The sequence below is a fragment of the Cupressus sempervirens genome, chromosome 4 (assembly GCF_028749045.1).
Source record: "Cupressus sempervirens isolate cs-2001-9-10 chromosome 4, ASM2874904v1, whole genome shotgun sequence".
Classification (NCBI taxonomy): domain Eukaryota; kingdom Viridiplantae; phylum Streptophyta; class Pinopsida; order Cupressales; family Cupressaceae; genus Cupressus; species Cupressus sempervirens.
The window spans coordinates 779,300,051-779,317,311 of NC_143121.1; the positions used below are offsets into that span (position 1 = coordinate 779,300,051).

Below are 17,261 nucleotides of genomic sequence, written 5' to 3' on the forward strand. Positions count from 1 at the left end.
ACTACTAGGAATGTGTAGGAGCTGATATAAACCTGCATTAGAGGAAACCCTCTTTTCCCTTTGAAAGATAGGACAACTCTCCACAAATCTTCTGACATTTGATTATACCTTGGGGCAATAATACAGTCTAACAACCTGCTCCAATGTTTCCTCTAGGCCAAAATGGCCCCCCGAACTGCCATTGTGCTTCTTTTACAATATTCTCCCTCATTGAACATTGGGGAATACACAATAGATGTCCATCGAAAAGAAAACCCTCTTGCACCATAAAGTCAAAAAAGTATACACGACAATTGTTAGCAAACTTGGAACAAGCCTCGTACACATCCTTGAAGTCCTGATCTTCCTGGTAGAGCTCTTCAAGTGAGTTAAGGCCCATGCTATGCAACTGAATTTCACGGACAGTAAGCACCCTCCTACCAAAGCATTTGCCACCTTGTTTGAATATCCTTTCCTATGTTTGGTTGTGAAGGTATATGTTTATAATTGTTCTACGCATTTCATTTGTTTTTGGTTCAACTTCTTTTGCCCATTTAAGAAGATTAAGGCATGATTATCTATATATACTATAAGCTCCTTGGGTAGGAGGTACTGTCTTGACTTTTTGAGTGCCTGTAGCATAAAGCTCCAAATCATACGTGGAATACCTATGTGCAAACCAGCTCCTTCTTCACACTTCTCACTTAAGAGTATTCTTCTTCATAACTTCAAATTATAACATGAAACAACATAAAGTACCTTTATAATAATGAAAGCCTCATAAATAGCTTAATAAATATGAACTCCATGAATAATATGCTCAATCGAATGCAAATGATGACCAACCGTCTGTACTCCATTGTATTGCCGAATATAGCAATTGTCCTAAAATAGACATACTATAAATAGCAAGCTTGCCTCAAAGACCCTCAAAACTCATTGTCAACTCACAAGGGTTGCGAAGATGAACTAATTAATCATCACAATGGGAACCTACTAAATCAGGGACATTATTGTCCTCCCCAAGAATGTTTGTCCCCAAGCAATCACAATCTGGGGTGTTGAAGTATATCCTCTAGTTCCCAAGTGGTGTCCTTATGTGGAAATACCTGGCACTTAACCAAAAACTCCCTGATAATCCTCCTTTGCAACTGTCTGTCACTGGTATCAAGAATCACCTCAAGGATCAACCCAAGCCTCCCCTCATCATCCAATGGGAGTAAGATAGTAGATGGAACCACATGTCTTCCTAACACCTCCTCGAGGCACGAAACGTAGTACACATTATGCACCCTTCTATCCTCTATCAAATCCAACTTCTATGCCACCTCACAAATGCACCTCACTATGTAGAAGGGACCATAATATCGGGGCTTGAGCTACTCAGCTCCACCCTTCCTAATATAAGATTGTTTGTACAACTGCAACATCATGTAAATCATATCGCCTACCTGAAACGAGTGAGCGGTCCTCTTCTAACCAACATATTGCTTCTTTTGATTTTGTGCCCTTTGTATATTATCTGACAGAGTCCTCATAATGTCCCAACTATCCTACATCAAATCCCCTTCATTGGGCACTCTATTTTCGTTGCAAAGCAAATCCATAAAACTAGGAGGATTGTATCTATACATAGCTCTAAATGGTTACATATGTATATTCATATGGTGAGTGGAGTTATAAAAGTACTCAAATAGATGAAGCCATTTCAGCCAAGCCCTCTATTGTGAACATAATTCTGCAAATAGCCTTCGACCCACTTATTCACAATCTCAATCTAGTCGTAATTCTAAGGGTGGTAACTAGTGCTCAGAGTCAACTTTGTCCCACATAGTCTAAAAACCTCCTGCCAGAAGTGACTCGTGAATTGCCTATTGTGGTCACTCATTATAGTCTATGGTAAACCATGCAACTTGAACACCTCCCAAAAGATGAACTCTACTAGCTAAACTGTTGAGTATGTAGTGATAGGAAAAAAGTGAGCATATTTGGTGAGACAATCCACCACCACATAAATACAATCTCAACCCTCGGCTTTCGATAAGCCCACAATGACATCCATAGATATACTCTCCCACTTTCGCTTAGGAATGGGAAGTGGCTGCAAGCTGCAGCAACCCTACAAGATAGGTATGCTAAACTTTGTTCTGCTGATAAAAAAAGCACTCTCTAAACATACAATCGCACATCTGTCTACTCACCGTTTTATGTGAATCTCTCCTAAATCTATATGTAGGTTTTGAAAAACCCGGGATAACTAGCCAATGGTGAATCATGAAAGGCCTGAAGAATAAACTATTTGACACCTAATCTTAGGGTAAGATATATCCTCCCTTTGTAAATGATCAACCCATTTGCAAGGGTGTAACTATTGTCCTGAATACTGTCGTCCACAACGTCAACTACCCACTGATCTTTGGCATACTCTGCGATGATAAAGTGCCTCCAGTCCTCTGCAATCTCAATAATCAAGCATAAGTGGGGTAAAGGGTGTCAACTACAGCATTCTATGTACCCTTTATGTAGGAGATGTCAAAATCATAGGACTGCAATTTACAAACCCACTTTTGTTGTCTCTCATTCAGGTCCCATTGACCCAAGAAATGCTTCAAGTTGTTATGATCTATCTTAATACAAGGTTTCTTGCCAACCAAATACAGGTGAACTTGGCCAAACCATGCATGATGACCAGCATTTCCTTATCATAGACAACAAATGACTTCTTAGGACCCCATCGTTTCCTACTCTCAAATGCTATGGGATGGTGATCTTGGGATAAAATTGTTGCAATGCCCTTACCCGAGGCATCACGGTGCAACTCAAACGGCCTCATAAAATCTAGCAAAGCTAAAACTAGGCATGATATTATAATCACCTTGAACTTCTCAAAGCACTCTTGTGCCTGAGGAGTCCACTCAAAAGCAACCTTATGAGTCAAGTTTGTAAAGGGAGCTGCATGTTTAGAGAATCTTGACACAAAGTTGTGGTAGAATGCGCAAATTCTAGTGAACCCTCTCAACTGTGTCAAGTTCTCTAGTGTAGGCCACTTTGAAATAGCAAGAGTCTTGTCAGGATCCATGTGAACACCTTCTACATTGATAATATGACCCAAATATAGCAGCTTTGTAATCCCCAATGAACACTTGGACTCCTTGGCATACAAGGAAGGCCTATCAAGAATATTCAACATTGCATCCAAATGTGCTACATCATTGTCCTGGGTCTTACCATAAACAAGGATGTCATCAAAGAATACCAACACAAACCTCTACAGCTGACTATGAAACATTCTGTTCATAGTAGACTGAAAAGTGGTGAGTATTCGCCAAGCCAAAACATATGACTAGAAACTACACATGTCCATAATGACATCTAAACGTTGTCTTCTCCACATCCTACTCTTTGACACAGATCTAATGTTACCCACACCTCAAGTCAATCTTAGAGAAGTACTATGCCCCATATAACTCATCAATAAGCTCATCAATCTAAGGTATAAGATATATGTTCTTACTAGTCCTCTTATTAAGCATTCGGTAATCAATACACATCCCAAGTGTACTATCCTTCTTCACCATGACAACTGATGAAGCGAAGGAAGACTTACTCAACCTAATGTGTCCCATAGCAAGCAGTTTTTGTATACTCTTCTTGATATCATCTTTAGGTCGCTTGATCTCATCTTTAGGCCGCTTTGGGTGTCGGTAAGGTGTAATCATAATGGGCTTAGTTCCCTCCTCCGACACTATGATGTGCTCAATCCCTCTGTCAAAAGCCTATTAGGTGGCAAATCATGAAACACTTTTGGAGTGTTTAGTCCTCAACTGCTGAATGTAAGGGTAGTAGGCAGACTTATTTGTACCATCCAAGGTAGGCAACAACCTAAACTTTGCTGCCCAATCAATCACATCCTCATGACGAACTAAGTGTTACATATGTCTAAAAGAAATTTGCTTAAGATCATCATTCTTAATAGCCTTAAAAACCTGCGCTTTGTCATCTTTGATGATTCTCATCTCCATCCTCTCTGTACTGATGTAAATGTCCTTCAATGTATGCAACCATGCCATGCCAAGAACTATATATGTGCTGCCCATATCCACCACAGAAATGTACCTTAAATGCAATAAGTGTTCAGCTTCACTAGAAGCTTAGAAATCATCTTGTTACACCTAAGGGCGTAACCATCTGCCATCTGAACTCGTGATCCATCAAAATCCTCAATCTGAATCCCCCTCCTAGCAACCAAATGGGAATCAATGAAATTATTGTGGCACCCATCTCAAAGTGTGCAATCACCTATTGCCTAGCCAAGAGTCCATGCATTGTGAAAGCTCCTTCCTTTCTCATGCTAGAAAGGCAGGTGACCTTGAGGTGAGAATCATCCACCTCATCATCATCATCACCTATAGCTCTCTATGCATCATGATCATAATCAGCTGGCTGTCTTGAAAAATCAGAATTATCCTCATCATCATAGAACCACTCCATCATCTTAATCTTGCCCTTAGGCTTCATAGGGCAGTCATGAGTAACATCATAGGGTCCCCTACAATAAAAACACAATGTCTTCCTCAAATCATTAATAGTTTCCTAATCTAAGGGAGCTACCATAGGATGCTTAGAATATGATTTTTCTTCCCTCTTACGGGCTGCCTTGTCACGTGATGAACTAGAATGTTTCAAAGAAAACTTGCCTCAAGCTGTGAATGCCTCTAGATTCATAGCCTTCTTCATGGCCTCCTGTATAGAGGGCGGGTCTAAGAACTTAACCCATCCTCTGGGTGTCTCAACCAAACCCTCTATGAATAGCATAACTCTACTTTGCTCAAATATATCATACGCCATCATTGAAAGCCTCTGGAACTCACTAATGAAGGCCTCCAATCCACCTATCTACCTCAGCTGAGCTAACTCCTAAAAATACACCTCAGGATCCTTCCTATCAGAACACTCTATCAGCCTGTCCACAAACTTCTGCTAGGAAGCAATATGTTCATGAAGTAACAAAACCAACTCATGTTATCGCCAGTCATGGACAACTCTGTCAAGATGAAGGACAACAAATCTAATAGCGTTCTCATCAGTCATAGGACACAAAGCCAGATAAGTATCGAGCTTGTAGACCCAAGCTCGAGTTGTCACTCTAGTACTGCCATTAAAGTGTGCTAAACTCATCTTACTAGCTACCTCTCACAAATTTGACTGCTTGGGCCTTTGTCTCCCAAGTGCAAGCCTACCTCTAGAATGCTCCTACTTTTGTGTCAGAAATTTGTCAAAATTAAGGTTTTTCTTGATGGCCTATGGTAGAGCATCCCACTCAGCAAACTATACAACCACTTTGTCTACAAAAGGTGCGGCCTCAGTATCAATACTAACCACATCTACCTCAAGTCTCAGAATGTAGGCCTTTGTGACCTATCATATGCACCAATGTAACCAGTCATGTCGATCCTACCATCAATCTTGACCTGGTCCTCTACTCTAACCCTATCACCAACTCTAGAACTGTCATCTACTCACGACCTATGTGAACTAACAGAATTGTCTCGAGTACCTCTTTGTCCACTCCATCCTCTAGGAAGTGCAATACATTGTAGAGTGGCAAAAATTTGTTGCGGCACATCTGTGACGTGTTGTCCAACTACCAGATCTCTGAAAGTCTCTATAGCCTCTCTTAACAATGTCAAAACCAGTGCAACATATCTATAACCTGTATCCCCAAATTCAAAAGCACCTCTGTCACCCATGCTACCAAACTGTATCTTTGGTTCTCCATCACCAGGTAGAGAAGTACAACCTCTGCGGCTATAGTGTCTACCCAGAATAAATCTCTGCGCCAGAAATAAAAGGAACCCAATTCCCTACAGGATAGCACAAAACCGCTCTAATACCATTGTAGAGAGCCCAACCCGACTCCCAAAACTTATGCTGAGAGATGCAATACAATTATTTTAATATTTTTGTTTCTTTGCTTTGTGGGTTTTTTGAAGTTTATGCATTTTTTTGATTAAAAAATTGAGAGATATTATCAAATGCTGAAAATTACAAGAGATGACACACTAATATTGCCAAATGCAAATCTTAGAATTCCCTTGCAATTAATATTTACTAACTATTGCTTCAACAACAAATAGAATTACAACGATTCATTGAAAACCTGATAATCTCCTAGTTCGACTTGCAGCAAGGACAGAAAATTGTCTTCGTCCAATATGCTCTATATCTCCAATGTGGCTGCTTGATGATGTTTTTAGTTGCAGGCAAGACTCATACACAAGCTGTGATTGCAAGCAGAAGAAAACGCCCAGCAGTGGCTATATAATTGAACAACAAATTGGTGCCAACAAAGGCGTAGTTGCAGCATCCAGGAAACAAAACCAAGACCCCAAAATCCAGGCTACTCGACTTGTAATAATTAGCATAATAGTGGCCTCTGGATTGCAGATAATGAGGCAACCAAAAGCATAATTAAAAACCCCTGAATTTTCAGTTCAATGATCGTTCTAGCACGAGTACAAATGTGTGAAACTAACACCACAATACAAGGTAAGATAATCACTTCAAACAGCAGATACTTGGCATCTGAGATTTTAGAATACTAATTGTCCAACAACAAAGATTATGGATGCTAGGTTGCAGAACCACAATCACCACACAAATTCTCCAACACCGAAACACTTCCCAACAACAATGACCATGGAAAGGTAAGGCACTAATTCATATTCCAGGACATGATTCAAATCTACTATACCTGAGCAATGGATTGAAAGCAAACTAATCTCAAAACCCTCAAAAAATATCATAAGCAATAGATCATAGTTGGATGATTAACTCTTCACAATATTCATATTTATAACTCAATTGTGCAAGCCAGCTTCTTCACACTTCTGACTTAAGAGGCTTCATCTTCACAACAGCAAATTATAATATGAAATAGCATAAAGTACTTTATTATAATCAAAGCCTCATAAATAACTCAATAAATATGAACTGCATGAATAATATGCTCAATTAAATGCAGATGACAACCAATCATATGTACCTCCACTCCACTACTGAATATAGCAATCGTCCAAAAATAGACTTACTATAAATAGCAAGCCTGCCTCAAAGACCCTCAAAACTCACTGTCAGCTTACGAGGGTCGCAATGATGAACTAACCAATCATGGGTACGAGAACCTGCTAAATCGGGCACATTACACCTCTTTTCCTGGCAATAACTTATGCTTCTTCTTCCTCTCCCTATACAAGTACTTGCAAAGAATAGATGTTTGGAGAATACAACTTGATTAGTCGGAAATTTTATTTTTCTCTTTCTAGATGAGGGTTGATAAAAACTTTTATTTTTATCTGTTAACCAAATGGTGGGAAATTTTTTGTTCTCTTATAAATCTTGTTAATTGTGCACCAGTCATCTCATTTCCATCTTTGCTTTCCTTTGCACATTACTATTCTTTTACCAGTAGGGCCCATAAAATGAGCTTTGACCTGAGAATACGAGTTATTGAATGGTTTTCTATGATATACATTACATTTCCAAATGTATAACCAACCTCCGTAATCCTATGATAATATTGTGGTATGTCTCCTAATGGAGATCCTAATCAATTTTGTAGGCCTGCCACTGAACTTTGACTCCCGGTAGTGGTCATTCTTGCAGAGTAAAATCTATGAATCTAATATGAAAATAAAATAGAAATAAATAGAAATAAACTATGAACATCAAGCATACAAGATCAAAAAATATGATACAACAACATTAAAATATACAGCTAAACTTGTTTCTTCATTTCTTTTTTTTTTAAATTGTAAAAGTTCTTAAATTTGTCAACATCTCAAAAAAATCAGTAAAAGAACTCAAGAATGCAATCAAATGCTTATCCTAGATGCTTAGAAGTCCGTTGTAGAAGCTATTTGACACATTGATCCTCTTTAAAAATAATGACCTTGCTTTCAAAATGTCAAAATCGAGACCAAATGAGAAGAGAGCCCAGCCGCAAACAAAATGAGAAGAATGAACAATGAATGACCTCTTTAGGGTTGTTTTACGGTTGCAAGAAAAGAATAAAATATAGCAATTTAGCACATGCAAAAAACAGATTTTAAGTGATTTTCGGCGTTCAAAATTGGTTGGGCGGATGCATCTAGATGACCATAGAGGCTCTATGGAGGTGCCCAAGAAATGTTGTTGGGCCTATGGATGCTCTCGAAGGCACACAAAGCGCCTCGAGGAGCATCCATAGGCCTGGGCAGCGCTTCCTGAGCACCTCCACAGGGCATCTATATAGCACCACAGTTCAGAATATTATCCAATTATTTCGAGAGAGTATCGGTACCTTAGGTTATAATGCCAAGGTGTATTTGGAGGTTCGGAATAGGAAGTAAAACCCCAAAAAATGAATCTTAAACATTCAAGGAGAACAATTTGTGGGTTCTAGCAAAAAAATCAAGGATAACCAACCAGCAGTAAATGTTTTCAGTTTCACTGTCTTCACATCTGGCAAGGATTTAAAGACGGCACCAAATCAGTGAATATCAAGCAGGTTCCAGCAGTGAATCATCGCTAAGCAAGGAAAATTCCTAATCGCTCCCTCCCATCCATGCCACACAGTGCATAAGGAATCAAGAGGAGGATCATGTCAACGAAAATGGGAGCATGGATCCCATCAAATCCTTAATACAGTAAAGATAACCTAGGCAAGACCACATCCAGCTATAGACATGAAATTTTGACCAAAAAATCAAACCTGTAATACAAAAATATTACATAAAAAAAATGGATAGAAGAATATTTTTGACTGTGCAGGATTGTGAGAGCCTGGATGCATCAAAAAATGAGGCCATTCAAATTTCCTTCCGCAGGCATCTAATTATAAGCAACCATTAAGATCTCTTTGATATATGTTTTACTGCAAGGCATGAGCTAAATTCTGCTTCTGTTGTCTCATTTGCTGCAATGAAGGATGTTTGTTCAGAATTGTCTACCAATTTCTCAAACATTAAAGTGCTGACATTATTTTGCAGGATAAATGGTAACACAAATCAGAATTCAGCAAGGCAACCTAGATGGATGATGTGGCACCACTTAAACAAGAACATTTTGTCAATCATTATGTCATAGTCATTCCTTTCTCATAAACAAAATAGTCCCAAAGGGTTGGGGAAATTAGCCACTTACAAATGATGAAAATTGATTGCTCACTGCACCATCAGTCTTACAATCTTCTCAATTAACATCCACCCTGTTAATTGAACATACATTGGGAAGGAAAAGGATGGGATGAGGTATCCAGAATTTTTAAAGATTGTTAGCTTAGTCATTTCTAAGCTACCTACTTAATAAACTTGTACAACAGATGGCAATTCTTTCCAATTCCAAGATTTCAATTCAGTACATTCCTGCCTAGAGGTCTAAAGATTTTCTCTTCCTCAGCTACTTCTAAATAACATTTGGAGCCTATAGCTAAAATTACATGTCTAATCACAACATTTGACAATGTTCTTATATATGACCAAGAAAGACTTAAAAGCCTCCTGCACATTTTTACAAAGATATTTAAATATGTGCTTAAGCAAAGGTAGTTAATGATCCCAAAAAATACCTGCACTTGCTACTTGAAAACAAATTCTTCTATTATTTATAAAACTTTGGTTCACTTATGAGCTCTCTTTAATAGTGTCTGATTAACAAGCAGATCATATTCAAGATTTGTAAACCTGAACCAGCCCCAAATGTACCCTATAATCATTAATACACAATGTTCCCACATGTTTGCCAAAGTAACAAACTGTCTTAGTGCAGTGAGGATTTGAACATGAGTCACTCTCTGACAAGTGCGCCTCCATTACTGTTACACTGCAACCCCCACAATTGCTTATTCAAACTTCAGCAGTTTTCAAATAATATCATATGCAATTCAATTGCATTAAAAAAAAATCACTCAATAAAAGGAAAATTCTGTATGTCTTCAACAAAAGAATGATAAGACTAGTGCTTAACAATTACCAAAGATCATCACATGCATCAAGCAATTGAATATAGATGTGTCAATGTTTAGGCATTTATATTGAGAAATGGATAAACACACCATCCACTGATTGTTGCCGTTTTGTAGACTTTGAAAACAGAAGAATGTCATGAGGATTTGCAACCTGCAAAAGGATTAAATACTCTGTTATGTTAATAGAAGAAATATATTTGGCTAGGCATTTGATCAATACTTCCGTCACCTTTAAGCACCAAACAAACAAAATAAAAAAAAGGGGTCAAACCTTTCCAACGAATTTTTGGCCAAACCTCTGAGGATTTATTGTTGTGAAACCAGTATAATCAACCTACAAACTCCAAAACACATAGACATTAGCAAAATCCATAACTTGATATTCAACAAACATGCTCTCTATTTGGATCATGCCCATCATAACATTTTTTTCTTGTAAATTTTTTTATTTTCTTATTAGTTATTATTGACGACTTTCTGATATCAAACAACATTATCCAAATAAAAAGGCAAGGCTTGCCAACTAAAACACAAGTAAAATGTACATTTAAAGCACGTGCAGGCAAATAAGTTCCAGTGTATGGCAGATAGCTTATTAAGGGTCCCAAAATTGTGAAAAAGTAAAGTTAACTCACAGATACTGAAACAAAAATCCAATTCTTTAACTCACAGATACTGAAACAAAAATCCAATTCTTATTGTGAAAAGAATCTTGTGAAGTTTAAAACCACAATATTGGTTAATAAGGTCCAAAAAGCAGCTCCATGCCTAAAAGAACATATGGAATAAACAGATGGGAAAAGCACATTAATCATGCATGCACCAATTTTGAAGTACACTGATTAATGGCACGCTAAATAGAAGATTGCATAGAAGAAAGAACATATGCAGTGAACAACTAGCCAAAAGCACATTAACCTAGTATGCATCCATCCATTTAGAAAACAATTTTGTGAGCATGATCAGTGGTACTCAAAAAGAGAGATTAAAAGAACCACATGCTATAGCTCAATACTTGAAAGCCTGAGAATAAAGCTTCTACAATGATCTAAAGCTTCTGATATTGAATAGAAAGAAGCATCCAGAATAGTACCCACCTTGATTCGAACTAAAGGCATCTTCAGGTCTGGGCGACTAACTACCCTCCCTTCAGCATGTGTGATCATATCTCTGACCTGCAAGATTAATTTCTGAGATATAATAAAAAAGGAATGTGAAGATCCACAAATATTGTGGACTCAACAACAATAATCCTAGATATCAAAACCAGTTGTTTATGCATGAAAAGCTTACCAATTTATCTAGATGTTCAAGAACTGCCGTTTGGTCATTGGCATCTAAGTCAGGATCATCCCTTAGGACACACTGCTAACAAAACATTATGAATTTTAACAAGTTTTCTTGGATGAAACAGCTTCTATGTAATCTAATGAAATTGCCAGAAAACATGATTACCTCCTTATATTCAAAAGGCCTCACAGATTGCAATGGAATTTTAGTTGGCCGATATTGACTACCCTGAAAAAATGTAACCTTAATTAATTATGATAAAAACATCAAATTCTACACTATATCATATCACATTAAGTAAAAAATTCAAAAAATGTGCTTTTCAACAAACTCGGATAGATCATAGGATGTTCCAAAAACATGTACTTATTTTGAATAATCTATAAAATGCTCATAAAAAAGAAAATATCAAATTTTACAAAAATAGTTCATTGATACACAAGACAAATATGAAGATACTGCACAACAAAAACTTGCCTTGTCCAAAAGTGTCCTCTTCAAAATACCTTCCCAGCTAAGTTGCTGATACAGGTACAGATGCGAGAAACAGGTATTGCCAGTACAAGTAGTTTTTTTTCCCTCTAGTATAGTACATTTGGGTGTGTGTGTGTGTGTGTGTGTGTATGTAAAAGTAAAATTAAAGATATAAACAGAATTATGAAATGAAATACATGTATAGTGTGATACTTGATTATTGATCAATGCCAAATGCCAAAATGTTAGCGTTAGAGATAAATATTAGATATCAATTGATAGTTAAATATTAAATACTTATCTTTATCAACTCATTTAATGACATGGTTTTAGTTGTCTAAGCTCTAACTTCTAGTCTCCACTCCCAAACCCCCTCAGAGTTTCTTATATGACGAGATCCCAATAACAAGTGGGCTTTGGAGTGGAGATGATAATGGGTTTAATGGGAAGCAATGTACGCTGCACCAGGTAGATGTAAGAAAAACCTAGCGAATTAGGGGGTGCTTCCCTGGGGGACAGAAGTGTGGGTTCAGAGATTATGCCCCTGAAAAGAAAAAATAGAGAAAATCAGAAAAGAAAGTGAACAGAGAAATATGATCTTTGTATTGGGTGAAATGATGATTTTAGGCGTATTTGTAGGCTAGTAACAAGTAATTAGTAAATAATCAGCAGACTTGTTAAGAAATAAGATGTACCGAAGAGTCACGATGGTTGGTATTCTTAACGAACCCGAGTGCTATATGTAAGGGTTGTCGACAACAATGAAGATCATGTTGGTATTTTTGGTAATGTAATACTTTGGTACAATCAATAAAGTACTATTCTGCCATGGTTGTGTGTTTTCTACGATATTACCATTTATATTGTTCCTTGGTTAATCATAAGATTTCCTGCATTAAGAAGTTACGGTGATAATAGTACTTCCATATCAAGCATGTAACAACATCACTTCCATATTTGGCACATAACATTTTTGGCGTTGTTGCCTAGTATGAATCTAGAGATCTTAGGTGCAAAGATGGAGGCCTAATAGCTAGTCCTTTTACCAACAAGTATTGAAAACAGACAGTGATGTAGAGGAGAAAGTGACCTGGGAGGATCAACTGACACAGGACCTCGTTCAGACATGGAATATAGCGGTAGACTAGTATGCCAAAAAATATCTTTACTTTCAATTACTTATTGACCCTCAACAAGAAAACCTGTACCCAACACGAATGCACTTGGCCTTAAGGGCATACTTGGTAATATAGCTTCCCAGTATTGAGCTTCAAAGAAGAAACAAAGCTTACCACAAGACAACTGCCATTTAATTAAGGAGCTTACCTACAATAGACGTCTACAATTAAAAAACTATAAAGTATTGGTTCTTCGACACTTAATATATCAGAAATTGGTGTTCCTTTATGACGTGCCTCCAAGATCTATGCATATGTCCCAAAAACTTGAGATGTTTTGCGTTGAAGGGCACAGGGACAGGATATCCCACGCTTTTATGAAATTCAGTACCCTAGCATTCCCAGGACAGACTGCATGCCATGATTTCCCTTGAGTGCCCTAGGAACACAAAGGCATCTCTCCATGTGTAGAGCTAGTACACTAGAATTTGAGAAGCGCAATGGTTGTGGTTGTCACTAAAGTAAAGGAGGTTCAATTTGGTAGGACGTGAACAAAAGATAAATATTGGAGCTGAGTAATTTTTATTGGTTATATGCAGGACAAAGATATGTATGACTATACAACAATTGCCTCAACACATGATGCTATGCTAGTAAAAAATCAAATCGTGTTGAACCGTTTGAAATTCTATGCATCGATAACTTTATGTAAACATAACGTTGCTTCTGTTTACTCGGGGTTTTACTTAAGTCGTAGGCCTAGACACGATGAAGAACAAGCAAAAGAAAAGGATTGCTGCGGAAAAAATACATGGATTGCAACACTCATGTTGAGTGTTTAGATCTTTTTTCTTTAGAAAGTGGGCAAATTTTTACTTTAAAACCAAATTTGAAGGCCATAAGTATGTGATTAAGGTGATTGTTAGAAGAAATTTCATATGAAAACAATGAATTGTCTAGCTAGGTTTGAATTCTTTTCCATTAGAAAATGTTGAATCAGTTACCTAATGCTTTTGCATTGAAAGGGATGCCAAGAAGCAACCATAGGAGAAAATAGGATTCATATGGTTAGGAGGCCCAACTGGATGAAAACGAACTTCTATGATACTTTATTTGTTTCTCCAAACAAGATTTATGTAAAAAAATTAGAGCAACACTCTAATCAAATCGAAGATGAAATTGACCAGTGGTTTTTCAAGAAAATTGTGAATCTGTTGAAATTCTCAATTCTGAATCATTGCAAAATCATAAAAAATATAATTCATGACCACATGTTCATTGTCATTTAGTCAAAAAAAAAATTGAAGATACATGAGTGGTGCCTGCAAACATTTTCCTTCACATATGTAGTTGGCAATTATGTCATTAGTAGTCAAATAATACTTTTGTTAGTTTAAATTAGTAGTATAATAAAACCTTATTCTGAAGGGGTGTCAGTTGCTGATGGTTGGTAGACTTAACCAACTGCCAAATCTATTTGAATTCAGACCGGAACAAGTTATGATGTTGTTGATGGTATGAGAATACTATGCTATGAAGATATATCCTTCTGCAATTTTCTGCACTTCATATTCTGTAATATCTCTGGTTATTCATGCTATGTCATTTATGATCTATAATTATTTACAACTGTTTGAATAATTGTTGTGCTTTGTATAGAAGAATACATTTAAAGTTAGGAAGCTAACAACATATGTAATAATTGCTCTTCACAATTTCATCTTTCAGTTTGTTAAGTTATTTTTGATCATTTTTAATCTAATTTTGTTTTAAAGGTTTCAGAGATACAATGCCAAAAATAACATTAATCATTAGCAAGCACCAAGCTTAATGAAAAATAAATCAATTTCTGCAATTCCAAGTTCAATATTTGGAAAATTAGGGAAATAGTTTCATGTTCAAAGCAAAACTTGCCAGTCTGTAATCTTCCCTTTTTATGACTATCAGGACACTATGTGAATTACCAAATTCCTTCTATAATTGTACTAATGTAATGTAATATGAATGCAACAATGATGAAAAGTATATATGACTGGTAATTCTAAATGCTAAAATGAATATTATGAACTAATGAATTCATGTGCAAATGTGGTGTATAATGTAGGTAACTTATAATGAGTAATACAATGAATGGAGATGGAATAATATGTATATTTACAATTGTGATTCCAATGCCACAATGGAATACAAAGAATCCTACAAGGTTACAGCTGCAATAGCAGTTCGAATCTCAATATGAATATATTGGTGTCTCTCAAAGCTCATGAAGTAATTTTAACTCTATTAAATGTGATGTCTAAGTCTAGTTGCAATCTCATGGAGTTCGATTAAGGAATGTTTAGGGATGACACGGTTAGTTCTTATGCTCTTACTGCTTCCTTGATTAAAGATGGACCAGGATCCCAAAATCTATTTATGTCATTTCGAACTAGCCTCTTCTTTCACTTTAAGGAGTAGGTTGTCATAAATTTTGTCAACCTCAATTTCAAATAATGGATTAGGAATAAGTTGTCACCTGTTCATAACTTCCAATTCCTTCAGACAACTGTTCAATTCATTACCGTATTTTTTATTGTCACTATGCCCCATGAAGTGTTTGATTACATTGTTTTGTCTTCATGATGGTGCCAAAGAGGGAGATTGTTGGATATAATTGATTAACAGTGTGTTTTCTTTGATGTTACACAAATATCATCATCATTATCAGTCAGTATATGCCGAGCTCACTCGAGCAGTGAAGACAGTTCTCAGTGTCTACTGAGTGTTCCTGTGTTTTCCTAGTTAAGAAGGCAGTGTCAACTGAGTTCACTCGGGTATCGAAGGAAAAGTTGCAGAAAGAGTGTTAACCGAGCTCACTCGGGTAACAAAGGAAAAGTTGGATGGAACCAGTGTTAACCGAGCTCACTCGGTTGCCAAAGGATTTTCGTATGTTTGCAGTGTCAACCGAGCTTCCGTTGGTTAACGAAAGAAATCGTTTCAGAGTTAGTTTCTAGCAAGCATGGGTCAGCTAACAAAGGGTTTTATTACTTTGTTGTATTGAGCTTAATTAATTTATCTATTGAATCCAGCTGACTGAGGTGATGAATATTGATTATTGTAAGTTGTATTCGAGCCGACTTGACAAAGTGAAAGGTATAAGGTCAAGTTGTGATTTCAGTGTGTGAAAAAAAGTGTGTGAGTGCAAGAGAATGTGCGAATTATGGTGATATGATTGAGGATCTATTGGTAAGCAGAAGAAGCAAATTTGAAAGATAAGCAAAATATCCTTGTGGTGCAGCAAAGCCATATTCGATCAAGAAGGATCAAGTACAAGCCAGAACAGAGATCTGAAATCAGCAATCAAGTTGCATTCAAATCAAGTCAACTCATTGTTACTCTCTAACAATTGTAGCAGTCATAGTTGGAAAACTCGCCGAGTTTCCTAGCTCGGCAAGTTTTTCACCAATTAACTCGCCGATTTAAAAACTTGGCAGACTGGTAAAAACTCGCCGAATACTCGGCAAGTAATCGCGAAAAACTCGGCGAGTTTTTCAAAAAAACTCGCGATTTACTGGTGAGATTTTTGCCTGCGGCCTGTGACGGATTAAAGTAGCAGTGAATGTGTTTTTTTCTCATTTTTTCTTGTATTTGGATTGTTTAGAGCCTTGAGGAGTGAAGAGAAGAAGGTTTGGAGGCATTCTTGGCTGATTGCAAGTGATTCAAGGCGGATTTGAGTAGATTGTAGAGGATTCTAACCGATTTTAGAAGACAAATTTCTTTCCAGGTATGTTCATCTTATCATAGTTTGAAAACTTTTTATAGTTTTATAACAAATGTTCTTTTGTTTTTGTTGTTGTTAACTTGTTTGTAAATGTTTTCAAATCATTTAAAATCATTTTGAATCATTTTGATTTGAAACCCTAGCTTCTAAGGATATGGTTGAAGTTTGTTGTTTGCTAAGGATATGGTTGAAGTTTGAAGTTTGAAACTTTGAATCATTTGAAACCCTAGCTTCTAAGTTCTAACTTTGTTTATTCATTTTTCTATATATTTATGTGTAGGGCAGCGGTCAACCATTAAAAAAATGACAAACCCGCAAGAAGAGTGGCCACAAACACCATGCCCATCTGAATATATAAGCACTCGGCCTAAAAATGAAAGAGATAAGGCATGGCGGTATGCCTATGAAGCTCCAAATCCAAATGATATAGGGAAGGTGATATGCATTCCCTGTGAGAGAATTATTTCTGGAGGCATAAACCGCCTCAAATACCACCTTGCAGGCATAAAGAAACATGACTCAAATCCTTGTCTCAAGGTAACTGATGAAGAAAAAAGATTCATCCATGCCCTACTTGCAGCTGCTGAAGAGAAAAAATTGAATAGGGAGAGGGCAAAATTAGCTATGAGGGCAG

At 37.0% G+C, this 17,261-nt stretch overlaps 1 protein-coding gene across 2 annotated transcripts in view; it reads right to left on the bottom strand.

The window, feature by feature from the left end:
* MRE11 (DNA repair and meiosis protein (Mre11)) overlaps positions 1 to 17,261 on the bottom strand; it is a 227,214-nt gene that overhangs the window by 23,818 nt on the left and 186,135 nt on the right. For both annotated transcript variants that reach the window (XM_089826849.1, XM_089826850.1), the window contains exons 10-14: positions 11,441 to 11,503; positions 11,279 to 11,350; positions 11,083 to 11,160; positions 10,257 to 10,319; positions 10,073 to 10,136 (exon numbers count right to left, since the gene is read on the bottom strand). In XM_089826849.1, coding sequence (XP_089682975.1) covers positions 10,073 to 10,136; positions 10,257 to 10,319; positions 11,083 to 11,160; positions 11,279 to 11,350; positions 11,441 to 11,503 — 340 coding nt within the window. The remainder of the gene's footprint in view (positions 1 to 10,072; positions 10,137 to 10,256; positions 10,320 to 11,082; positions 11,161 to 11,278; positions 11,351 to 11,440; positions 11,504 to 17,261) is intronic.